Raw genomic sequence first — 26,378 nt, 5'->3', positions numbered from 1 at the left:
GCACAGCATACAAGACATTTATTTTATCAGGCAAGACCATGATAGGATGAATTTCTTAATGATATGGTAAAGGGACGGTGAAAATTGTTAATGTTATTTTTTTAAATGCTGATGATAGTTTTAAAGTGACTCAGTAGAACTTGAAAATTCTTCAGATTCCAAGAATAAAGAATGTGCTACAGTAAAATACTATAAAAATACCATTCTATCACAGCTCCTTCACTGTATTATATTTACTTTACAGCAAAAGGAGTACAGATGAATTTCTTGAGACTAACCACTAATGCAGATTAGAGGTTAGAAAACAGGAAATTCCAGATCTTAACATGAACGTGTCAATGTCTCACTGATACAGTCCTAACAGATAAAGTGCTATAAAGTGCTGTTATGAAATAACTGTGCAGGTGTCGATTTATGTATGATCTGCTTTCTATCAACATTTTATTAGTTTAACAGTCTAGTGTCTCGGTAAAGTCTAAAACTTCTAGATGCAATTCTAATACATATTGGACTTTCAATTGATCAGACACATCTTTTGTGCATTCAGCAGCCTCTGCACAAGTTCCTGGAATCATGAGAGAACGTTATACTGTATATTACCATGTTTGTAAATACAACCTCTCACACACCACACAGGAATGTGTGCACACAGTTCTGATCGTTTAAAAAAATAGTTTTCCCATGCTCAAAAGTTTCCATGATAACATATGTAATAGCTTACTCTTGTATTACAGTTTGGAGGGTTAGTGTAACATACTGAGGTTTGATTGTGAGTCAAGTGTAAAATGTACTGGCTCTTTGCCTTACACCCAGCAAGTTAATAGCTGCAAGCTAGGTTTTACAAGAGCTATGAAAAATGAATGCTACATAAATTATCACTGAGAAAAAGAAATCTTAACTAAAATACTTATGTCTGGAGACAGCAGGGGTCCAAGATCAGTGTGTGATGTTACACACCACAGAGTACTCCCCCCTCTGTGCTGAAAACCACTATACCAGACATTCACTTTTTTTAGACAAAGGGCACTTCCCTCATTTGTGGGGGGGATGGGGAAGGAAAGCACAGTATTATAAAATCAACTGTTTTGGAGGAGTCAAAACAGTCAAGGGAATGGTAGAATGTGCCAGGAAAGAAGGAAGGACAGAACAATGAAGAACTGGGGAGCATCAGAGATAGGCAGGAAAGAAGCCAGAAAGTTTAAAGAACAGCAAGAAGAAGACAGGGGTTGGCCAGGGCTAAAGAAGCTACTTTAAAAAAAAAAAAAAAGTTTACTCTAACTGTAACCATATTGCCTCAGACTGTGATCCAGTCAGATATCACAAAGTAACCAGGGTCAATACTTGAACGGGAGACTGACAGAAAAAAGCCAGAGGGCTTCTGGAAGTGGCATTAGCAATTCGAAAGGTAACACATTTTGGCTTTAAAGGCTTGGCTAAACTGGAGAGTTGCAGCGCTGGTGGTGGCTTTACAGCACTGCAACTTACTCACCATCCACACTTGCAAGGCACATACAGCGCTGTATCTCCCTGGCTGCAGCGCTGGCTGTACTCCTGCTCTGCCTGGGGTATAACGATTGCAGCGCTGGTGATGCAGCACTGCTCCACCAGTGTGGCCACCAAAAGCGCTGTTATTGGCCTCCGGAGGTATTTGGAGGTATCCCAGAATGCCTGCTCAGCCACTCTGCTCATCAGTTCGCACTCTACTGCCCTGGCCTCAGGTGACCCGCCCTTTAAATGCCCCGGGAATTTTTAAAATCCCCTTCCTGTTTGCTCAGCCAGGTGTGGAGTGCAATCAGTGAATCTTTCCAGGTGACCATGCCTCCACGCACCAAACGAGCCTCAGCATGGAGCAATGTCGAGTTGCTGGACCTCATCAGTGTTTGGGGTGGGGAAGCTGTGCAGTCACAGCTGTGCTCCAGCCGTAGGAATTACGATACCTATGGGCAGATCTCAAGGGCCATGCTGGAAAGAGGCCATGACCGGGACGCGGTGCAGTGCAGGGTTAAAGTGAAGGAGCTGCTGAGTGTCTATTGCAAAGCCCGCGAGGGAAACCACCACTCTGGCGCTGCCCCCACGACCTGCCGCTTTTACAAAGAGCTGGACGCGATACTTGGGGGTGACCCCACTGCCAATCCGACGACCACGATGGACACTTCAGAGCGGGGGCGGGAGAGGGGGAGAGAAGGAGGAGAGGGAGAGGGGAGGAAACCGAGAGTGAGGGTACTGGGGTGGAGGGAGACACCCCGGAGTCCCAGGAGGCATGCAGCCAGGAGCTATTCTCAAGCCAGGAGGAAGGTAGCCAGTCGCAGCAGCCGGTACTTGGTGAAGGACAAGCAGAGGAGCAGGTTCCCGGTAAGCGGCTTTTATTTTCAGGATGGAAATGTTTCAGGAGAGGAGGGAAGGTTAAGGCTGCATGCATGCCTAGATGTGGAATAGCCCATTGATGTGGTCTATCACGTTGCAGTAATCGGCCTCGGTAATCTCTTCAAAAGTTTCAGCCAGAGCGTGGGCAATGCGCTTGCGCACGTTTGTAGGGAGAGCCACTGTGGTCCTTGTCCCAGTCAGGCTAACACGTCCGCGCCACTGTGCCGCGAGGGGTGGGGGGACCATTGCTGCACACAGGCAAGCTGTATAGGGGCCAGGGCGGAATCCGCATTGCTGTAGAAGACCCTCCCGCTCTTCCCAGGTGACCCGCAGCAGCGAGATATCCTGCAGGATTAACTCCTGTGGAAAATGTTGGGAGAGTGTTCAGTGTAGGTGCCCCCTGCAGCTGTTTGCTTTCCCCAATGCACAGAAACCCCAGCACAGCCCTGAAGCAATCAGTCCCCCTTACTCACCATTTCGTGGCTCCTGTGGGTTATGTGCGCTCTGTTTGGTATGGGAAAAGTATGCTAAAGTGAAGACCGTAAACCCCTTCACTGTGTGGGAATAACTGTCTGGGTGAGATTATAAAGAATGCTGCCTCTGTTAACTGTTGCCATTTTTGCCTTTCGAAAAGTGTCCTTGACTACTTGACTGCCCGTATCATCGATTGCTCAGAGGCTACGAAACCTCAGGAAGAAGCAGCGAAAAAGCAAAGAAGACATGCTCAAAGCAGTTATGGATCACTCTGCCAGAGAGAGTAAAAAACTGCAGGACTGGAGGGAAAGGGAAAGCAGGCTCCGCCAGAGAAACGCAGCGGCTAAGAAGAAAAGCACAAAGCAGCTGATAAGCATTCTGGCGTGCCAAGCGGACTCTATCCAGGCACTCGTAGCCATGCAGGCAGAGCATCACCGTGCCGTGCCTGCCCCCCCCCCCGGTCCCAAAGCTCTTTCCCTTGTGCCCCAATGTCAGCTCCAAACTCCCTTCCCCAGCATATATGTTCTTACCACCACCAGCTGCCCCCAACACCTGTACGTTCACCAACCAGCCCTGAGAACTATGACCCCCTACCCTCTGCACTCAACCCCTATCACCATGCAGTATAGGCATCCTGAAGTGCAGCAGTCATTGCACAGCACTCCAGACAGGACGTATTCAAACCTGTGACTGTACAGTTCACCACCACACCCCCCTGCCCTGTTAGGTTCCCAAAATGTTGTGTGTCAGTCAAGAAAGTTATTGTCTTTTCAATAAATGAGTGTACTTTTGGCCGTTTAAAAGGGCGCTGGCGATCTCTTTTTGAGAAGCTAGACTTGGGGGAAAGCCTCATCCCTGCGGTTATATCCGTGTGCTGTACCCTCCATAATATTTGTGAGGGGAAGGGTGAAACATTCAGTCAGGAATGGACCTCTGAGGTTCAACGCTTGGAGGCTGAATTTGCACAGCCAGAGAGCAGGGCTACTAGAGAGGCCCAGCACAGGGCTACAAGGATCAGGGATGCATTGAGGGAGGATTTTGAGGCTGAAAACCAACGGTAATGTTTGGTGCCTAGCACGGGAGTGAAGTGCAGTGGTTACAATGTTAGTAGGAATCTGTTTTTCCTAAAATGATTTGCAATGCCTGTTTCTTTCCTGGGCTACGGTATCTTTCACTTTCTGCAATAATAAAGACTGTTTTCAAAGCCAAGAATTCATTTATTGAAAAGAAAATAACTTTCTTGACCGACACACAACATTTTGGGAACCTAAAAGGGCAGTGGGGTGTGGTGGTGAACTGTACAGTCACAGGTTTGAATACGTCCTGTCTGGAGTGCTGTGCAATGACTGCTGCACTTCAGGATGCCTATACTGCATGGTGATGGGGGTTGAGTGCAGAGGGTAAGGGTCATAGTTCTCAGGGCTGGTTGGTGAACGTACAGGTGTTGGGGGCAGCTGGTGGTGGTAAGAACCTATATGCTGGGGAAGGGGGTTTGGAGCTGACATTGGGGCACAAGGGAAAGAGCTTTGGGACCGGGGGGGGGGGCAGGCACGGCACGGTAGTGCTCTGCCTGCATGGCTACGAGTGCCTGGATAGAGTCCGCTTGGCACGCCAGAATGCTTATCAGCTGCTTTGTGCTTTTCTTCTTAGCCGCTGCGTTTCTCTGGCGGAGCCTGCTTTCCCTTTCCCTCCAGTCCTGCAGTTTTTTACTCTCTCTGGCAGAGTGATCCATAACTGCTTTGAGCATGTCTTCTTTGCTTTTTCGCTGCTTCTTCCTGAGGTTTCGTAGCCTCTGAGCAATCGATGATACGGGCAGTCAAGTAGTCAAGGACACTTTTCGAAAGGCAAAAATGGCAACAGTTAACAGAGGCAGCATTCTTTATAATCTCACCCAGACAGTTATTCCCACACAGTGAAGGGGTTTACAGTCTTCACTTTAGCATACTTTTCCCATACCAAACAGAGCGCACATAACCCACAGGAGCCACGAAATGGTGAGTAAGGGGGACTGATTGCTTCAGGGCTGTGCTGGGGTTTCTGTGCATTGGGGAAAGCAAACAGCTGCAGGGGGCACCTACACTGAACACTCTCCCAACATTTTCCACAGGAGTTAATCCTGCAGGATATCTCGCTGCTGCGGGTCACCTGGGAAGAGCGGGAGGGTCTTCTACAGCAATGCGGATTCCGCCCTGGCCCCTATACAGCTTGCCTGTGTGCAGCAATGGTCCCCCCACCCCTCGCGGCACAGTGGCGCGGACGCGTTAGCCTGACTGGGACAAGGACCACAGTGGCTCTCCCTACAAACGTGCGCAAGCACATTGCCCACGCTCTGGCTGAAACTTTTGAAGAGATTACCGAGGCCGATTACCGCAACATGGTAGACCACATCAATGGGCTATTCCACATCTAGGCATGCATGCATGCAGCCATAACCCTCCCTCCTCTCCCGAAACATTTCCATCCTGAAAATAAAAGCTGCTTACCGGGAACCTGCTCCTCTGCTTGTCCTTCACCAAGTACCAGCTGCTGTGACTGGCTACCTTCCTCCTGGCTTGAGAAGAGCTCCTGGCTGCATGCCTCCTGGGACTCCGGGGTGTCTCCCTCCACCCCAGTACCCTCACTCTTGGTTTCTTCCCCCCACCCCCTCCTCCTCCGCCTCTGCCTCCACCCACCGCTCTGAAGTGTCCATCGTGGTCGTCGGATTGGCAGTGGGGTCACCCCCAAGTATCGCGTCCAGCTCTTCGTAAAAGCGGCAGGTTGTGGGGGCAGCGCCAGAGCGGCGGTTTCCCTCGCGGGCTTTGCAATAGGAACTCAGCAGCTCCTTCACTTTAACCCTGCACTGCACCGCGTCCCGGTCATGGCCTCTTTCCAGCATGGCCCTTGAGATCTGCCCATAGGTATCGTAATTCCTACGGCTGGAGCACAGCTGTGACTGCACAGCTTCCCCACCCCAAACACTGATGAGGTCCAGCAACTCGACATTGCTCCATGCTGAGGCTCGTTTGGCGCGTGGAGGCATGGTCACCTGGAAAGATTCACTGATTGCACTCCACACCTGGCTGAGCAAACAGGAAGGGGATTTTAAAAATTCCCGGGGCATTTAAAGGGCGGGTCACCTGAGGTCAGGTCAGTAGAGTGCGAACTGATGAGCAGAGTGGCTGAGCAGGCATTCTGGGATACCTCCAAATACCTCTGGAGGCCAATAACAGCGCTTTTGGTGGCCACAGTGGTGAAGCAGCGCTGCATCACCAGCGCTGCAATCGTTATTCCCCAGGCAGAGGTGGAGTACATGCAGCGCTGTAGCCAGGGAGATACAGCGCTGTATGTGCCTTGCAAGTGTGGATGGTGAGTAAGTTGCAGCACTGAAAAGCCACCACCAGCGCTGCAACTCTCCAGTGTAGCCAAGGCCTGAGTAACTGGGAGGCAGTTAGATAGGCAGAGAAGCACCTGGGCATGATAAAAGATTAAGAAGCTGAGTTTGAGGGAGAACTTCTGAGGAGAAAGGCAGCTATCAGAGAAATAGTCGGATTGTAGAGGGCAAATCCTTCCAACAGAAGCAACCACTCAAAAAGAGAGGAGCAGGGCAAGAGGTTGGGGAACGCTGAGGAAGGAGAGGCAGGAGGCAGCTCAGTGAGCAGCAAAGGACAGAAAAGGATTGGCTCTGGCTGTTCCAAACAAGGTTCCTGAGCTGGAACCCAGTGGAGTGGGCAGGCCTGGATTCCCCTATTCCAGCCAAGGACTTTAGAAAACAAAGCTCCAAACCTACGAGGCCTAGAGCTGTCTAGCCCCCACTAGAACCACAGAATTTCCAGCTCCCCGTTATCCAGAAAGGGACAGAGACTATTTAGGACCCAGCCAGAGAGCTTGGTTATAATAAGGACTTGAACACAGAACATGGTGGCATAAGGGGGACAGAGTCAGGTGGTGGAGTCCCCACCCCGCCTCAAGGGTGGGCTAATCAATAACGGTTCCATATTACAGGCTTACATTACCAAGAGACAGGGTACCTTGCAGTCCAAGGTAAAGTGCAACAAACTGAATGTCAAGGAACCTCAGTTCTATTCTTGTGTCTTTGTATTACTGTCATTAGGAAAGTAATTTAGGCTATGTCTACACTAGTGCTTTTGTTGGTCAGGGTTGTGGAAAAAAAAAAACCCGGACACCGTGACAGACACAAGTTCCACCAACAAAAGCGCCAGTGTGGACGGCGTTATGACGAAGGGAGATGCTCCCTGTCAACATAGCTACCACCACTTGTTGTGAGGTGGCGTAATTACACCAATGGGAGAGCTCTCTCCCATCAGCACAGAGCAGTTACACAGGAGACCTTATAGTAGCACAGCCGCAGCGGTACAGCTTTGCCTCTGTAAGGTCTGTAGTGTAGACATGGCCTTAATCTCTGTGGCTCTCGCTATGATGCTAAAAAACAGCAGTGTAGATGTGGTTTGGGCCCTGAAGCCTGGAGAGAGGGGTGGGCTTCAGCACTCGAGCCACATCTACACTGCAGTTTTTAGTGCTGTAGTGCAAGCCCAAGATTACAGATACAGGCTCTGAGATTTGCTATCCCAGGTTTTAAAACATAGCATAGACATATCCTAAGCCCCTCGTAGTGAGATGGGGGGGGCGGGGGTCATGGGCCTGATGTCTGAATCAAAGTCAGTAAGAACCATACTATGAACCAAAGTCAGGCCCTGTCATAAGGAAGATGCTTGCTTACAAGTTCATTGTCCAGTACATTAACTTGGCAAAAACACAGTTAGCAATGCTGAAACACAGGCACTCCTAAGTACTAGGTATTGGATATACATGTAAACACCCTCCCTGAGGATGGTACAGGGACACACTGATCCTTGATAGGATAAAGTCAGGTGTAAAGATACGATAGGATAAAGACGATGTTTTGATTGAACCAGCAGGTACAAGGTGTAGGATGGTTGGTAACCTCATCAGGAGGGTAATACGTAATCTGTTTGTATAAAAGAGAAAATCACAGGAGCGGCATCTCTGTCTGGCCTAGGAGACAACAGATAGTCCCGCACTTGAATGAACTGGCCCACTGTAATGGGCATATATACGTTAGCGTACCTGTAGTACATATGGGGCACTAGAGCCATGCTTCATTAACAGGGCCGGCGCTACCATTTAGGCAGCCTAGGCAATTGCCTAGGGAGCCAGAATAATTGGTGGGCGCCGTTTTGCCGGAGGGGGCGGTAGGCGGTTCCGGTGGAGCTGCCGCAGCGGTGCCTGCGGAGGGTCCGGTGCTCGCACGGCTCCGGTGGACCTCCCACAGGCATCACTGCGGCAGCTCCACCGGAGCCACAGAGCACCGGACCCTCCGCAGGCACCACTGCGGCAGCTCCACCGGAGCCACGGGACCAGCACGCAGGGCGGCGAAATTGCCATCCGCCTAGGGCGCTCAAACCCCTAGTGCTGGTCCTGTTCATTCACGATAAACCTGGTTGCACACCTTCACCACTGAACCAAGGTTGTGGTCTGATTTTCTTTCTTTTTGGTTTTTAGTGGTGATTATATGGTTGTTTGAAATAGATGATCCACTTCATAAATTGAAAGAAAAAGGCATGTAAGCCTTGGGTCACTTGCACAACAAACAGTACGTTGCAAAATCACAATTTGTTTGGAACCATCAGAGTGAGATGTAAATGATCAGAAACTCTAATCTGTGCAACAGTTCCCTTCTTTTAATCCAGTTCTTATGATGTGGCCAGAGCTACGGGCCTGGTTTAAAAACTCAGGGTGTGTTTACAGATATTTAAATAATAGCTAGGTAGGCATATACCTGATTTTACGTAAAGAAGCATTTTCTCTAGAAAAATTAACAAAATAATTGTTTGAAGTCTTGAGTTTTACTGAAGTCCATCGGTTACGAGAAAGTAGTGACCTGCTTTACATGCCTATTTTGTTAACATCTCAGACATGTCTCCCTCACTTATGTAAGAATACCAGCAAGGAAAATAAGTCCTATGAAGCATATTTTTCACACACACAAATCAATGACCTGGATTAAGAGGGGAAATACTGCCAGATAACAAACAACTGTAATGTACTGTTTATAACCAAACAGTACACATGCAGTCCTAGGCAGGAGAAGTGGTTAATAAGATTATAAACATTTTGACAGCACATAACGCATGATAAACAGTTTAGCATAAAGGAAGAAGTTTAGCTGTGCTTATTTCTGATCAGGTTCTTAAATTTGAAGATAACATTCATAGCCTTCGTTAATAAAACAACAGTACATAGTGAGCAACACTCTTAGGAATTGTTTTGGGTTTACTTGTTAACCTTCACCCATACCCAAAGTCATTAAATTCTTAATTAAAAAAGGTGTGGTTCAGAATTAGTCTAATTATTGTAAGAAGATTTGCTTCAGCAGTTTAGCCTTTCAATCTCTGTGCATAGGATTATCCTTGAGAAGTAGGTATTTTCCACTAGGTATGGGTATAAGCCGAAAGTCCTGTCTGAGTCAACACATCTAACACAGCCATCATAACATCGCAGAACAACCTCTTTGTACTAGGAAGACCCCCCAGCTGACACTTAGAAAGAAACAAAACACATTTCAGGGAAGAGAGGATGGCAAATGCTCATTACCAACCAAGAGGAATACTCTATAGATTTTTAAGAACACTAAAGTCTTTTTGAGTAGGTGCAGTGTACTATATAAGCCACGATGGATCCGGAAACAGGAGAAACAGACATATTAAAACTCCCTGCTGTCACCTAGGATTCCCTTGTTTATTTCAGCCTTCACTTACTGGAATAGGTTCTTCTGTGTGCACATAGGTATTAACCCATTTAGATGTAGGCCAGGGACTTTTTTAATATGGGCCTCTAAAACTGCCCACCGAGAGACCAGCACAACTCTCCCAGTCCTTGCCAAGACAGAAGTGAGAAAAGAAATGCAAGTCTTGAGCTCAGATCCCTTGTATGCGATCCCCAGACTAAGACAAACCTGCCAACTCATTTTTTTAATTGAACAAAAAAAAAGAAGCATTTGTTTTGACAATACATGGCCAATGTTTACATCAAAACACAATCAATAACACTGTTATACATAGAATATCACTCATCCCTTGCAAACATCCTTTAATTATTTGAGGCACAGAGGCCTGTTTTGACTACTCTTCTGTAACAACTTCATCCATTACCATCAGAAACAGTGAACATGAAAATGAGATTATTTTAAGAGAAAATAATCCCACACAATTCTCCTCGATTATTTTATATTGGGTTTCATATCACAGGTATTTCATCACAGAGGTTTGTTTTGTTTCTAAAGGCATGTCCCCTAAAAGTCAGTGCTGGCAGATTGAGAGTTTACAGGGAGAACATTTTGCAGTTTCATAATGTAAAAAAACTCTGAATACAGACCAGAAAAAGTTACAGAAAAATATTTTTCTATTGTTCTATCAAATACATTGCTGTTTCAGCATACTAAAAGTTGAAAAGTTTTCTTACCCAGAAGATCCAATGCTTTTACACACACCAAGAAGAGGTCTCTTCTCAGAAAAATTATCACATTTCTGAGGGCCTATTTAGAAGAAAAACAGAAAAAGAAATCTCAATAAAAAGCATTCATTATATTTTCATCATGCTGTCTTTACTAATTCACTGCAATAAACTGACAGTTGATTAGACTTGAAAATATAATTATTATATCGTGTCAAATTTCAGAACACATTTTTTTAAAAAACACAAATCATTAACCTGAAAAAAAAATTCTTTTACAGAAAAAAAAACAACATTTTTAGAGCACCTTTCACAATCAAAGTATACGCAAAGGTTTTACAAAGCAAAGGGAAATATGTTGGAAGGCCAGTGGCTACACAGACAAAGAGCAGCAGCCACTACAAGCTCAGCAATAGGGATACATTTCACAACAAAGCCATGAACTTTAGAACAATAGTTCCTGTAAATATGGTGATAGGTGTAAATGAACAATAAAATTTGGCCAGGACATGCGAGTATTTACCTCCTCTTCTCAGAGAGTGTTATTTCTTATTAAGATCCAGTGTCAAGTAATACTAACTTCCATTTTTCTATTTTTTGAAGTTGTTCTAAAATATGAATGATGCTATTTTTGAAAGGCTTCGCACATTTTTTCAATTTATTCCATTATGGTCACACACACCATAAGAGTAGTCCCTCTCTTTCTTTAATGTCTGACAAGCTGGATGTTAATGCTTGCCTAAAACATGGCCATGCCCATCTTACATCCCTAAATTAGGCAAATTTTTCACATGTGACACAGCAGTACAAGTCCCATTTTCAAAAGCAGTTTAGGAAAAGTAAGTCCCACTGACTTTCAGTGAGACTTGGGCTCCAAGTCACTTTTGAAAAATGGGGCATAGGCATTTTCAAAAATTTTACCTAGTGTCTAAGTAGGAATAAAGTCAAATAAAAACTACCTAATTTCTCTCCTTTATGGAATTTTTTTCCCCCTGAGGGTACTACTACTTTACAGAATGTCAGGATGTTTGTCACTGAAATTAAATAACATACACACACCAAGCTGAGATACCTCAATAAGGTAAATTTCCAAATTACAAGAAAACCTTCTTCATTATAAAAATCAAACTCTTTGATCTACACCAAGTATCGGTAACACATTCTGTTCAAACCTTAATTCACAATTAATTGTATGGCTGTACTTCTGTGTGAATTCATCAGAAAGGTACAACAATTAACAATATACTTTTTCACTTAGCAGTCTCTGTTAATTATTAATAGTATGGGTACATACAATTAATTTATAACATAAAACTGCTCAGCAATCTCATCTATACAAGACTAACTCTTCCCTCCTACATGTTTGGAGTATTTATAATAGTAAGTAGTTCACATCAATAATTTCACCATCAATAATAGGTTTACAAGTTACTTAAAACAGCCAAATGAATTTCCATTTCATTCTGCTCTTTCCAAGGTTTTGTATGGGTCACACCTGTATTGTATGTACTGATCTGTAAACTGATAAATGAAACATGTAAAGTCTTTTTAAAAACCTGGCAACCAATTTGTTTTTTTTCCCCCAATATGTGGAACAGATGAACTCCATTTGTTTCTGTTTACCTAGCCAGGCTCAATAGAAATTACATTAAGGGAGAAACCCTGGCTCCACTGAAGCCAACGGGAGTCTTGCCACTGATTTCAGTGGGGCTAGGATTTCAACTATACGTACATACACATACAAAAACATACGCACACTTGAGACAACAGTTCATAAGTTTCTATACAGTCAAACCCTAAGTTTGAGTATAAATTTTTTATTTTAATAAGGAGAATTACAAAGGAAAGAATTTTAGAACATACAAAAATGGATTACAGGGGAAAATATTTGCACAGAATCAACAGGAATATTATCATCAATATCTGCAACATATTTGTAAAAATTGTACAGTGGGTGCTTCAACTTCTAATTTCAGATGTTTAAGACTTGAGCTCATGTTTCAAAAAATTTCCATTATCTACTTCAAATTTATACTTTTAGCATGTAACTATTAATACTCTAGAAAAATCATTAGTATAAGGACCTTGCAGTGCATGAAATCAGGTTAACAGCAGTCCTGTTCATGAGATTGCAAGCAGCAACATGTGTTGTTCTCCATGATGCTTAATGCATCAGCACACCCCTGTCATTCTGGGGGGGGAACGTTTAATCCTTCAAGTTATGGTGGATTAATTTTTTATATATTAAAATTGTGTTTATTCACATGTGCAATATACGGATGTTATACACTCTTGCTCCGCACAGTGTTTACCAGAATGTATCCGATGATTGAAATGAAAAACAGCTAGCCAAATCCATCAAATATAAAAAGTATTGCAATCCTGTTGCAAAGTCCTTTTCTTAAACTCCTTTTATTCTAAATCCTTTTAATTCTGTCATATAACACTACCGCATTTATAAAAAGCTGAAAATCCTGATAAATCACACAATTAAAGTAATGAAAACTGCCTTTCCTGCCAACAAGGCACCACCTTATCTGCAACTCCATTTAGATAAATGATAAAAAAAATTCTGTCATTGGCATGTTTGAAAATATGCAGAACAAATTCCCTTGACTAGATGAAAATTAATATAAAGCAACTTCCAGATCTCCATGAAGTCAAAAAGTTTTCCACGTACTAATACAGTTCACTTGTTCAGATGAGCTCATTACTGTACTTCTAGTGAGATGGAAGTCCTGTTGGCAGCTTAATAATGCCAATAATCACAAAATACACTTTTTCAAGAGATAAAGCAGCATAACCCAAAAGGAGCTCAGCACTATGGCTCCCATTAACTTTCCATGAGAGTTGTGTGTGCCCAGCACCTCAGAAAATTAGTACACTAGCATCTCTGAATGTTTTCTCTCAATAAAAACAGGGCAATGTACTTTTGCTGGGTACTCAGCAGTGACGGTGCTTGCCAAAAGTCACTTCATTACTTTCACCTACCTCATTGATTTGTAAAGCATTTTACTGTTGCTTGAGTAAGAAATGCACTATATAATGCCAAGTACTATTCTATTTAGCAATGGCAAGTATGCTTTGAAAATACACTATGTAGGTTCACTCTTATTTCTTCGTTATCTATCGGTTTGATGCCAGTTCTATTCAGGTCCTTATATTGCTGTCATCAGCATAGTATCCCAGAGCTTCCCTGAAATGCACTAAGCAACTTGACTAGCATTTGTTATACATGGTTCTCTTTCTCCCTTTTTTCTCCAAAGAAAAAATGAGATGCTCTGTTCTTGTTTCGTCTTTATTTTATGTCTGCTGTGTTATGCACATTTATTATTGAAGGCAAGATTTTAAAAGTGAGCCTTACAGTTAGAAAGGAAAGCAGTGAGGTTTGCCGTGGTTCTTAAAACCTGTGGGAGTTCACTCCCCAGCCTTAGACCAGTCCCTGAGAATACGGTCTCCTGCACAGACTAGCTTTACCCTCGTGGACATTTCTATCTTGCCTGGTGAGTGTAGCTGCTGACTGCAGTCCCCGAGCTTCTAGTGATCTTTAAGGTATAGTGAGATCACGTCATTGAGCATCTTAAACATAAACATAAACAGCAGAGATCTTGAATTTGACTTGCTATTCTATGGGAAGCCAGTACAGAGTGGAGGACAGGCCTGATGTGTTCAGACTGCAAGCTCTTTGGGGCATGAATCACACCTTTTTGTTCTGTGGTATACAATGTCTAGCACAGCAGGGCCCTGATCCATGACTGGGGCTCCTAGGTGTTACTGTGCTCACACAGTAGCCCATGCTGCTGAGATCTGGTCCAACATTCAATACTAGCTGGAGTTTCCTAAGGGTTGGTGGCTTCATCGCCAGAGTCAAAGACACAAATAGCACAGAACTGAAAAATCTTGAGCATCTTTCTTTATTAAAAATAAAGTTCAACACAACACGTTTTCCATACACAGAAACACTATTTCCTGGAAACTGGGTTTATTTAAATAGGGAACTTACATTTGGCTAATAAATAAAACAAATATATATTTGTACGTCTTGTACAACATTGAGCACATGCATGTTAAACAATAATATTCACAAGTCAGTATAGTTCTCATCTTTCAAAATTTCTCCACTCTTTCATGCTGAATTTTTATTTTCTTTACCCATGAACTTTACTCAGAGTTCCTGTATGGAAAACATTCAATTTAAGCAAATATGAAGAATTGTAAAGGGCCAAAGAACGCACATCCAAGTGAACAAAGTCCACCTACTTCAGGCTCCCAGCTTCTCAACCATCGTCTTTTTTGGAAAGAGGCCCACATCTCTCCCCCTGATAATCAAGGTTTTTCCTGGCTGCACAGTTCCCCATCTACACTGTGGTATCTCTAGCAAGCCAGACTGCCTAAACAAGCCAGTATCCTGTATTTTGCTTTCTCTCCAAAGGCTACGAACAGCATAATTGTTCACAGCTATAAATTACCACACAGCTCTTTGTAAGCAAGAACATTTATTCTTAATGTGAAAGCATTCCAGAGAAAAAGGCACTGAGTCAGTTTAAACTCAGGCTCTTTATCCAAAGGTCCTTGCTCTGTCTGTTGGTCTCTGGAGAAACCAGTATACACAAACCTCTCCTAGAGATGGCACTTCTGTAGGTGGGAGGGTGTAACAACATGGCTGATTTACCTTAATCACCACTCACTGTCTTTAGCACTTAGATGCTGCAGTAGCCCTCTCCCATGGTGTATATCCGTGGTTTTCAAACTGCGGGTCACGACCCAATATTGGGTTGCAGAATGGAAGGCACTGGGTCACAGCAGCTCTGTTAAAAGTCCCGTCATCAGTGCTGCCCGGCTAAGGCAGGCTAGCTCCTACCTGTTCTGAACCGCGCTGTGCCCTGGAAGCGGCCAGCAGCAGGTCCAGCTCCTAGATGAGGGGGCTACGGAGCGCTGCACACTGCCTCCGCCTCGAGTACTAGCTCTGCACTCCCACTGACCGGGTCCCAGCCAATGGCATCAGGGGTGGGGCAGTGCCTGCAGGCAACAGCCGCTTGCGTACCTCTGCCTAGGAGCCAGACCTGCTGTAGGACGCTTCCGGGGTGCAGTGTGGAAGTCTGCCTTAGCATCCCCACTGTGCCGCTGACTGGGAGCCACCTGAGGAAAGCCTGTGCCCCAACCCCATGCCCCAACCTGCTGTCCCAGCCTTGAGTCCCCCCCAAACCCAGAGCCCCTTCCTGCACCCCAAACCCTTCATCCCTGGCCCACTCCAGAGCCTGCACTCCCAGCCCACAGCCCTGACCCCCTACCATACCCCAACCCCCTGCCCTAGCCCAGAGATCTCTCCCACACCCTGAACCACTCATTCCTGGCCCAACCCTACAGCCCTCACTCCAACTCTCTGCCCCAGTCCTGAGCCCCTTCCACACTCCAACCCCTTATCCCCAACTCCACTGGGTCACGGGCAACAATTTTCTTCAACTGGGTTGCCAGAAAAAAAAATTTGAAAACCACTGCTGTACAACACAATCACACATACATCATTCATTTAAACAATGGGCCCCAAGGATATGTAAACTTAATTCAATAAGGTCACCCAGCGATATGCAGGAAATTGCCGTATCTGTCATGCCTTATTTTTTATAATCTCTCTCAGTAGACAGCACCTAGATCTCTTCCAGGGAATCAAACATTAGGGTTAGTTTTTAACCCAAATTTAAAATGGCTTTCCTGGCCTAAAACAGGAGTTTAAATAGCACTTTCTCTGAGCTATTCAGACATAGATCCCTGTCCAGTCACAACAGAATCATGAGGTAAAAAATATGTTAAATTCTGGAAAAAAGTACAAAATTTTCATTATTACTTCAGACTAATTACAGAGGAACAGAATTAGAACATATGGTAAAAATTTCCAAGCATTTTCTGCATTTCAAACTCCTTTATGTGTTATGGCATATTTAGCTAGCAAAATAAAGGTTTGGTGATGAACCAGAAACTTCATCTTCTGAAACCCACAACAGTAAGGCTTTTTTGTTAAATTACAAACAATTTCTGCCAGCACCTAAAAGATCTACTTTTTATTTTAACAACCCAGTCCACTTTTCTCTAAGCAGTAAGCTTCAATATTTATTACAGAAAAAATATATTTAAGGTGTTGAAATTTGATTTTGTTGAATTTGTGTCATATAAATGGAGGAAGTCATGCATAAACTAGAAAATCTATGAATCACTTTCCAAAACCTCCTCCCACCCCAACGTAAAAGGATTCAGACTATCAGGATCCCATTTGATAGTCGATTCTCACTGGGAAATCTGTTCAATCAAGGAAATGTAGTCACCAAGAAAAAAGGAAATCTTATTTATACTAGGCGACAAATTAGACAGCAGAGGTGTGGCACTAACGAACTTGCAGAAGGTGAGATATGGTTCTAAAACTGTATTTTACATGACAATATTTAAATAAAAGGAGAAAATGAAATAGCTATGCACTCCATTAGTAAGGAACATAGAAATATGAAAGAAAAACACACATCCAAAACTGTAAGATAGGGGGAGTTACAGAACTAAAATATTTAGCATACATAGTGACCTTGCTAATTTATTAAGATCAAGTCATGTAATGAATACAGACACCTGCAAATTACGTCTGTATGTACTACTTGCTTATATGTTTAATTAAATTTATCTTGTTCATCTTATTTCTCTAATTCACTTCATTTCACCTTAGCAAGTAGGTTAGATTTATGGTAGGCGGTACCTTAAAACCTTGTTGCTCCAAAAGGACAAAAATTGTTATGTTTTGAAATTAAGTTATGAAATGTATAGCATTTCACAAATTAGTTTGTAGTAAAACTACTTCTCTAAGCAATATTAAGTTGCATGTCTTGTTCTCTGACAAGTATCTGCATCTGCTCTGTCAGAAGGATTGATTCAAAAATTATGCCCATGTCCTGCATTATGTCCTGCATAGTAAAAATCTGATCTTAAATCTTTGCCTTCAAAGTGCTTATAACACAATTGCATGAGCATCAGCAATTCTGCAAGCATCTATAAAAGCCTTTGTACAAATGGAATATACCCTGTGATTGACTCCGCTCGGTAGCTGGCATTGCCTTCTAATCTTGGAAATTGTGCACTCAAACATTAAAAGGCCAGACAGATTTGTGTGTTCTGCCTATTTTTTCCACTGAGGATAAGAGTTTTGCTGATAATATCCCAGTTTACTGCATAGCACAATTGGATGACATTCCTTTGACTCCCTCAGTGAGGAAGACATTGTTCTAGCTCTTTTGATTTTCTTAAGAGCCTAGCTTAATACTGAAGTTAACTTGCTCTCCACAAACTGGATTCTTTTATCCACCTTATATCAGTCTTCCAGGTCAGATATCATCATCTTCACATTCTCAGGCATGACTGCATTAGTGGCAAGCGAAGATTACATAAAAATGATTGCAGACTGCACATTTCAGTATGTTTACTGTCCAGAAGTTCCTTAGCTGTAATATCCACCAGACTTGCTGAAAAATGAACCAGACAAATTATATAAAAGGAAAAAGTTCTTTGTAGGAATCGGTAGGATCTATGCATACAGACTGATTTCTATGTATTTTTGATGACGTAGTCTAAATTTGTTGGAAGACACTATACATTCCTGAGAGTCAAGAGAGTAAAAAGACAGTTGCAAGAGAGAGCACTGTAGTGGGCTCAAGAATGTTTTCATGCTTTTTTTTTTTCCTAAATTCAGCCAACTTCCTTCCAAGATGCTCCTCAAAGAGTCAGTGGGCAAATGAAAAAGGGCAGCCAGGACCAAGGCAGTATCAGAAGACTGAGGGCATCAGACAAGTTGGCCACCAGTCAGAAGGATACAGAACGGCAGAGAAAACTCTTTTTAACCTGCTCTAGTTCTGAATTCAAAAGTCAAAGAATTTTAATCAGAAACAAAAACCATGCACTTTTACAGATATCTGCACTTTCCTTCTGAGACACAACAGTTTTATTCTTAGTCAATACAGCAAATAGTTTCTACTAGAACACAAGAAAATAACTTTGAAATATTTGTCAGTGATAACTAAATGTTACTATTAGAGGAAAGAGACATACATTATTTGAGAAAACGTTGCTTAGAAGGAAATAGTCTGCATTGTTTAGTTACAGTCAACCAAAGCTAGAGTCACATGAGCTTGGTGCAGTTAAAGTTGGAGCCCTGTGGGCCTAATGAACCAATGTGATGTTTCTAAAAGTGAAATGGCAGCAGAATGGGGGGGCCAGTCCACTTTTTAATATTAATATTTTTACATTGGTGTAAACATAAAAAAGCACTCAATGTTTTTTCTATACAGCTTATAAAAGGCTTACTTGCTACATCAGAATTCTATTCTATAATGTCTCTAACCCACCTACATCAGATTTCATTCTACCACAATCAACCCTACACCACTTACAAAACACCAAAGCTTAAAAACACACCTGCACAAGCCACTCAGCTCTAGCCAGTTCTAGCTACAAACTGCTACTGTTTGGTCAGCTTGTAGGGTGGGTTCTTGAATTGTACACGCTTGGCAATTATTTTTGTCTTAAAAGACTTAAAACCACTAAGCCACCCAAGTGGCCGAATATATATAATATTAACATCTGCCTTCCTTTAGACAGCAACCTAAATATTATAGTTTCTTTCAGTATTCTTGCAGATTAAGCTAAGTCAGCTTTTGAGGTTCACAGTAAAAACATTTAAAAATATAAACAGAAGTCAGAGATGCAGGTAATATGTGTTAAAACTGCAATAAAATTTGAACTTGTATAATGAAATAGTTTTCAAGTGAAAAACTAGTTGGTAACTCAGTTAATTCTAACTTCTGAAATTAATTCTAGTTTTAAGAGTTTGTTTTATAATGTTCCTTGGTTCACATTTCTTCTAAAACTTAAGTAGCTTGATACTTTCCATTATTCTTTGTTTACAATTTTTGTTCTCCTTGGTAAATCTGATGAACCACAAATAATCATTCTGCACTGTGTGTTTTTTTTTAAAACAAAACCCCATGCAAGTAGCATAATACAGAAATTGGCAAAAAATTGAACTGAATTAAATTTGATGAATTTGTGTTCATAACAGCGAAGGCTAGAAATATATGAAACAGCCAATGGCTCAAGCCAAGTTCTACACACACTCTGCCAACACGTCAGTCCCAAACTACCACACTCTGTGCTATTCCAGTGTCAGGCTCTGGACTTTCCAGAATATGGAATACTAATTGCTCAGCTAAGATTTACACCCTGTGCAAACCCATTGAATTCAAAGGGTTTAAGCAAATATTCTGGCTCAGTAAACACAGGATTTTCACAGACTGCGATAGGTAAGAAGGGGAAAAATAAGATATTCTACCAAACTAATCCACTTCATAGAGCAAGCATATTCTTATTCTGTACAAAAACTGTAAGAAGCCATGTATGTTATCTCAACTGTCCATATTTACAACTACAGCATGGTCCTCAAAGTGAGTAGAGAGGTAAAGAACAATCACACTTCTGAAATCTACTGTAGCAACTTCTTAATAACTTCATCATATCAACCAGAATTTATAAGTCGTACATAGGTTTCCCAAATTCTCACAGGAAACCAGTTAACAGAGTACTGCAACAGTTCCAAAAGGAAGTGATTAAGGCATGAGTAAGAATTTTGGAAGAAGTGATGAAAACACTTAACCTGTGTTACATAAAGAGTATGAGAAATTGGACTAATGTAGTTAAATGGAACCACTATATATTATGGGGGCGGGGAGCCTAATACAGAGCAATTTCAGAAAGGAGGAGAAGGCCACAAAATCTTATCAGAGCAAATGAGAAAAGTTAATATTCCCTGATTTTTGCTTTTTATTCCCAGGCTACCCAACCTATGACAGTGTTACCAACTATTTCCATTTCACTGGGAGACTAAATTAATTTAACCGGCAGAGCCCCAGCCTCATCTTGCTTTACATCTACCATGTAAGGTTTTCCCACTCCCACTCTAACAAACAGGAAGTCAGACCAATTTGTCTTCAAACATATCTTTTCCCCTGCATGTCTGAACAGACAAGGAGAAATTCCGAGACCTCAGAAAACTAGACACCTTTACACATATGGAATAAGTATTCAAATCATTCCCAGCACTAGAATTAAAACAGTGAGGAACTGGGTAGGTTAAGAAGCTGTGCCAACCAGATGCAGCATGTAGTCATGCAAAATGTCTAGGCTTAGGAATCTTATTCCGAAGACTGGTAGCATCAAGAAAGATGTCCTCATAGTCTGATTATTAGCCATGCAACTCTACTTCCTCCTGTAAGCCTGAAAATTGGTCAGAGTAATATTTCAGTCTCCAAAAAGGCCATCTATATTCCGAGATGCAGAGAATAATCACAACCACACATGCTGTTGGAGGCCAAAAGGATTTAAATGGAATGGGAAGAGATGAACTGGTTTCCTGATTATTTTATGATCCAATTAAAAATCTGACTTTTTGAAGACGGCGGAGCTTGGATGCCTTATGAATACAGACTCCTTTCTCCAAGGCTACAGAAACCATGGCTACATACTGATGTAATAATAAAAATAATAAATAACTGCTGTATTATCTATTTTGCTGTATAATTTGAAGAATGCACAAACTACTCCTATTTGGACCAGTTTATATACATATTCAGACTCACCATCTTGATAAAGCAACGCCACACTTTATACTAGCTCTAGTCTGAACAGGTGGATAGAAAAAGAGACAGGTGAGCATACTGTATACAACCTTTCCCTGCATCTGTCTTCTTTCTGGGTATCACAATGTTCAAGTGGATAACCAAAATATACCAATATATCTGATCTTCTCTGACACTACCGAGAGACAATCCATCTTGTCTTCCAGATTGAAGTGCTATCCTTAAGTTCTGTATTAGCTGTGATTTCTATCATTACTGTCCACAATGTGCTAGACACTCTCCACAAATCCTGTCCAAGAATAGCCTATATTCTAAAAACAACAAGGCTACCACTCTGAAACCTATACTGTAAGAAATCCATCAGCTCACTATTGTAGCTACAGCCAAGAGTATTCTCTGCTGGAAAAGAAAAGAAGGTTTGCCTGCGCAGTTCTAGCCTCTTATAAGACTGAGATGATGCTGACTGATGGAATAAGCATTTTGAGAAACAGACGACATTTATAACTTCTCCTTTGTTTGTCAGTCTCTGCTGAGCTATTGTGAAGGTGGTTCATTATGTCAGGGTCAGTAAGTTTGTTACCACAGTCAGCACTGTTCCTGGATTCACAGACAGCAGAGGTGGCCAAGAACATTTTTCACTTTCAGCTGGCCAAGAGACAGATACATGCCTCTTTAGTTACCCATGTCTCTGTTATCTCAAGGCTAGACTACCGTCATGAACTTCAACTGAGGTGAACCTTCAAGGCTACCCATAAGCTTCAACTATAGCAAAATGTGTCTGCATATTTGTGGGCAAGGTGGGCTTGGAAAGCACATTTTCATTACTCATGTATACCCCATACTTCACTGACGTCCATTTCACTTCTAGCTCAAATTCAAAGTACTATGACCTCTGACTTCTTCCAGTCTGTCCTGTTACAATTCTTATATTCAACCATTCACAGTTCATCTGTGTGTCTCAAGAGTAAGACTCAAGCGAGCCAGAAGTTTGCAATAGTGGATGCTTGCCTTTGAAATCTGCTCTTTAAGGAAACATGTTTAAGCTTGAGCTTTGCCACATTTTGAGCACAAGATAAGTCACCTTTGTCCAGGCTTTCCGCTAACTATACTCTGAAATCCCTGGTACTTATTACTAGCAGATTTTTCTCAATCTTTGTGCTTTAAAGTTAGCAACAACGGTGCTGCAAGTTCAGAGTATACAGTAAATGTCTATGTATCTGGCAAAGTGGAATCACATAAATCTGATACTAACATTAACAATATGTCCAAATAAAAAATAATATAAATGAATATAGACAGACTACGGAAACTAGCCATCTTCTGTAATTTTTTATACATTTGAGCAATAAGGAAATGGAGAAAAGGCACAGTACAGTTTAGCTCAGGGCCCATTTTTCTCAAAGATAATAATTTTCATGTGTGTTAGTCAGCGAGAACAAAGATTAAAAAAATTACAGTTTCTTAAAAAAAATTTAAATGTTTAAACACTTCTCAAAGTTTGAAAGCATCATGAAAACACTGATTTGACACTGAAGGCTTGTTCCTATCTTCAAATAATAGAAAATGTTAAAATGCACAGGCACACATTGCCATGTAACTTAATAAAACAGATTTGATGAGGTCTTCTTTAATTCTTTGAAACAGTACTATATTATGGTGTGAAAACTATGATGCAACAGGGAATCAAACATCAAAGGATTACAGTACTTTAACAAAATAGTCCCAAACTATTAAGTTGTACTGCCGAAAGAGTGAGTTAAAACCATGAACTTTTCCTTTCACACCTGGGAATGAGTTTCTTATCACAAACTGAGATCTATTTCTAGGAACGTGCCAAATTCATCCACCAGGAGCCTCACATTCAACAATTCCCTTTTTACATCTTTACATTAAAATTGTGTTAGAGCGTTGCTGATAATAATCAGCTTCTTCACAAATGCATTTTATTCTGTTCAGAATCATTAAAGCTTGTGTGTGTTAGTTATCTAAGGCCTCTTATTACAGTTTTACTTTTGTCTGATTCCAGATATTGGTCAATAATGTATTTGTGTATTTTTAATCAGATTTACTTTGTACCAAGCCATGTAAAAAGAGACCAAAACATGTTTTTAAAAGGTTTAACTTAATTTAATACGAACTAATTTGAATAGCTTTCTGATGTAGCAACGATCATTGTTAAATGCTAAATATAAGCAGTTTAGAGAGAGAACAACTGCCCAATGGAATTCATAAGTAGTAGTTTAGTTTGCTTGCTAGACTGTACAACACAAAGCATTTTTCTACCCTCAGTAAAAAACAGAACTTGTTGGAATGTTAACTGTTGCTTCCTTCACTTGCAGTTATACTTCTTTCCCTCTTTTTTTCTTTTTTAAAAGGAGGTAGGGATCCAATATTTGATGACACAGAAAGGACCAAAATAGCCATAGTTTGTCAGCTAATTACAAAAAGTTGACAATGTTCCCATAAAGAAAAAGTCCTGCACACATTTTAAATGTGTGCCTGTGGATTAAATTCTAACAGTAGGTTGCTACTGCTTTAACACATTCCATTTTGTGTTTAATATTTTAACTGATTTTAAGATCTACTTAAACCTAACTCTAGTTTAGAGTTCTGTGCAAGGACAAGCTCTACTTAATAGTTCTGGTAAATGGCTCTCAATACACTATTGCATAGATTCCTAACCTGTGTACCACTTCTTCATTTAAATCCCAGATTTTAACAGAAAAGTAAATAACAGCTCAAATTAGATTAAGCAGCAAAGAGTCCTGTGGCACCTTATAGACTAACAGACGTTTTGGAGCATGAGCTTTCGTGGGTGAATACCCACTTCGTCAGATGCATGTGGTATTCACCCACGAAAGCTCATGCTCCAAAATGTCTGTTAGTCTGTAAGGTGCCACAGGACTCTTTGCTGCTTTTACAGATCCAGACTAACACGGCTACCCCTCTGATACTCAAATTAGATTGACTGTAGTGGAATGGGGCAGCCATTTTACACAAGAAACACTACTTAGCAGCTGTATGCAGGAGGGAAGCAGGAGAGTAGCTTCTCCAGCTGAAGTTACAGGGTGAGTTTTGGTCAAATAGAATATTGCCCAAACTGAGGTTCAGCCAGGACACTAACAGGGTAACCCCCTCATGCTCTTAAAAGTGCAACAGGATCCTGGATGACAAAATTGTCAGGATCTTAATTCTAGACCAGACTTCTTAACTGATACTTAGCAAATCAACAGAAAATGTTAAGACAACAGAATAGCATCTGATGTTTTAGTGAAGCCACCTAATTCTTTAAGCTATATCAAGTTAAAATGTTAGTATGCCGGTTCTCTCTTCTGGGAGCATAGTAGTTCCACTTTCAAAATACTTGAGATGATTATAAGCAAATGTGAACTGGCCTGATATTTGGGAATTGCTTGTATTTGGGCTGAACAGTCTCCGTTTTTAAGAGGAATTGCTTGTTTATGCATAGTTGCTCAAATCTTTTAGCAAACTCTTCCAGGAGGTTACTCAGAATTTCTGAAACAATGTAGCTGAGCAAGCAAGACAGCTGGTCTCAGAACTTGATAAAACCACATTTAAGTAATCTTCAAGAGAGGAGGTGGCTATTTGTACATTAAGAGACATATCAAACTCTCAAACACTGGAAAGGTCAATTTGTTTGAAAATGGTTTATTTAAAATAAGCAAAAAGAGGAACAAATTAAAATCTAGCTCCATTCCAACTAGAAGGAACTATAAAGAATTCCCATCCCACTATTTTTCTGACCGGAATGGGAAAGTAACTTTGTGTTCTAATACCAGAAAAAGCTTCAACAGCTGATATTTCAGGGATACATGGGTGGTCTGTTATAATATTACAAGTTTTAGAAAATACTTTGCATTTTTCCCATACGTGAAATAAAAAAAAAGAGCCTTCATGTTTTTGGCAAACCTACTTACTTTTGAGAAAGCAAAATGTCTTCTTGAATTTAATGTATGCTATATTTTTTACATTATATCATTTTTATTAAAGTTATTTCTTCGTATACATTAAGTTGGATCTCCAGCACTGCCTCTTGAACAGATGACAAAGAAAACTTAAAATCTTTTATTCATCCCAAGAGTTTGAAAGTCTGAGAAGGTAAGGACCACAAATCATGAATAAACTCTGCAGTGTATTTGAATATGAGTCTCTAACTATAAACAGCATTTCTAATCCTATTGCTAGCAACCATGACCTTGCTAAGGAAAAATTGATATTTGGGGTAAAGGACTACAAGGTATTAATCAAATGTCAGTTCTATAATTATGATTGTAACAATGATTACAAAAATTGCAGTGGTTTAAAAAGGTTTTCTCAATTTTCCTTTACTGAAACTGTGGAGGCCTTTTTGATGAGACTTTTAAAAACAAATTCCTGTCTGCCATATGTAGAACTTAAAAATCCCATGACAATTTTCCTAAGAGTGGGAGTTTGCTTCAGTGTCTTTGACCAAAATTTTCCCTGCCTTCCACTGTTGCACAGCATTCTGTATGCTCTTTGTCAGCCTGACTGGGAGAGGTTCAAGTGCTTTGGAGGATAGGATTCAAATTCAAAATGATCTGGACAAACTAGAGTAATGCTCTGAAGTGCTCCACTTAGGAAGGAACAATCAATTGCAAACATATAAAATGGGAAATGACTGCCTAGGAAGGAAGTTGAGTATCAGGGATAGCCATGTTAGTCTGTATCCACAAAAAACAAGGAGTCTGGTGGCACCTTAAAGATAAACAGGTTTATTTGAGCATAAGCTTTCATAGGTAAACAACTCACTTCTTCAGATGCATGGAGTGAGAATTACAGATGCAAGCATTATTATACTGACACATGAAGAGAAGGGAGTTACCTCACAAGTGGAGAACCAGTGTTGACAGGGCCCTGTGAAGTAACTCCCTTCTCTTCATGAGTCAGTATAATAATGCCTGCATCTGTAATTCTCACTCCATGCATCTGAAGAAGTGGGGTTTTTTTTACCCACTAAAGCTTATGCCCAAATAAACCTGTTAGTTTTTAAGGTGTCACCGGACTCCTTGTTGCCTAGGAAGGAGTACTGCAGAAAGGAAACTGGGGGTCATAGTGGATCATAAGCTAAGTATGACTGAACAGTGTAATACTGTTGCAAAAAAAAGCAATCATTCTGGGATGTATTAGCAGGAGTGTTGTAAGCAGACATGAGAAGTAATTTTTCTGCTCTACTCCACACTGATCAGGCCTCAACTGGAGTATTGTGTCCAGTTCTGGGCATCACATTTCAAGAAAGATGTAGACAAATTGGAGAAAGCCCAGAAATAAAAATGGTTAAAGATCTATGAAAGAAGATTGAAAAAGGGGGTTTGTTTAGTCTGAAAAACAGAAGATGGAGAAGGGATATGACAACAGTTTTTAAGT

General features: G+C 41.4%; 1 protein-coding gene across 10 annotated transcripts in view; it reads right to left on the bottom strand.

Annotated features, from left to right (window-relative positions):
• BCAS3 (BCAS3 microtubule associated cell migration factor) overlaps nucleotides 1–26,378 on the bottom strand; it is a 490,501-nt gene that overhangs the window by 438,482 nt on the left and 25,641 nt on the right. For all 10 annotated transcript variants that reach the window (XM_050929311.1, XM_050929313.1, XM_050929312.1 and 7 more), the window contains one exon: nucleotides 10,318–10,390. In XM_050929311.1, coding sequence (XP_050785268.1) covers nucleotides 10,318–10,390 — 73 coding nt within the window. The remainder of the gene's footprint in view (nucleotides 1–10,317; nucleotides 10,391–26,378) is intronic.

The sequence above is a fragment of the Gopherus flavomarginatus genome, chromosome 19, assembly GCF_025201925.1.
Source record: "Gopherus flavomarginatus isolate rGopFla2 chromosome 19, rGopFla2.mat.asm, whole genome shotgun sequence".
Taxonomy (NCBI): Eukaryota; Metazoa; Chordata; order Testudines; family Testudinidae; genus Gopherus; species Gopherus flavomarginatus.
Note: the sequence above shows the minus strand (reverse complement) of the source record. Positions and strands in the feature narration are given on the sequence as shown.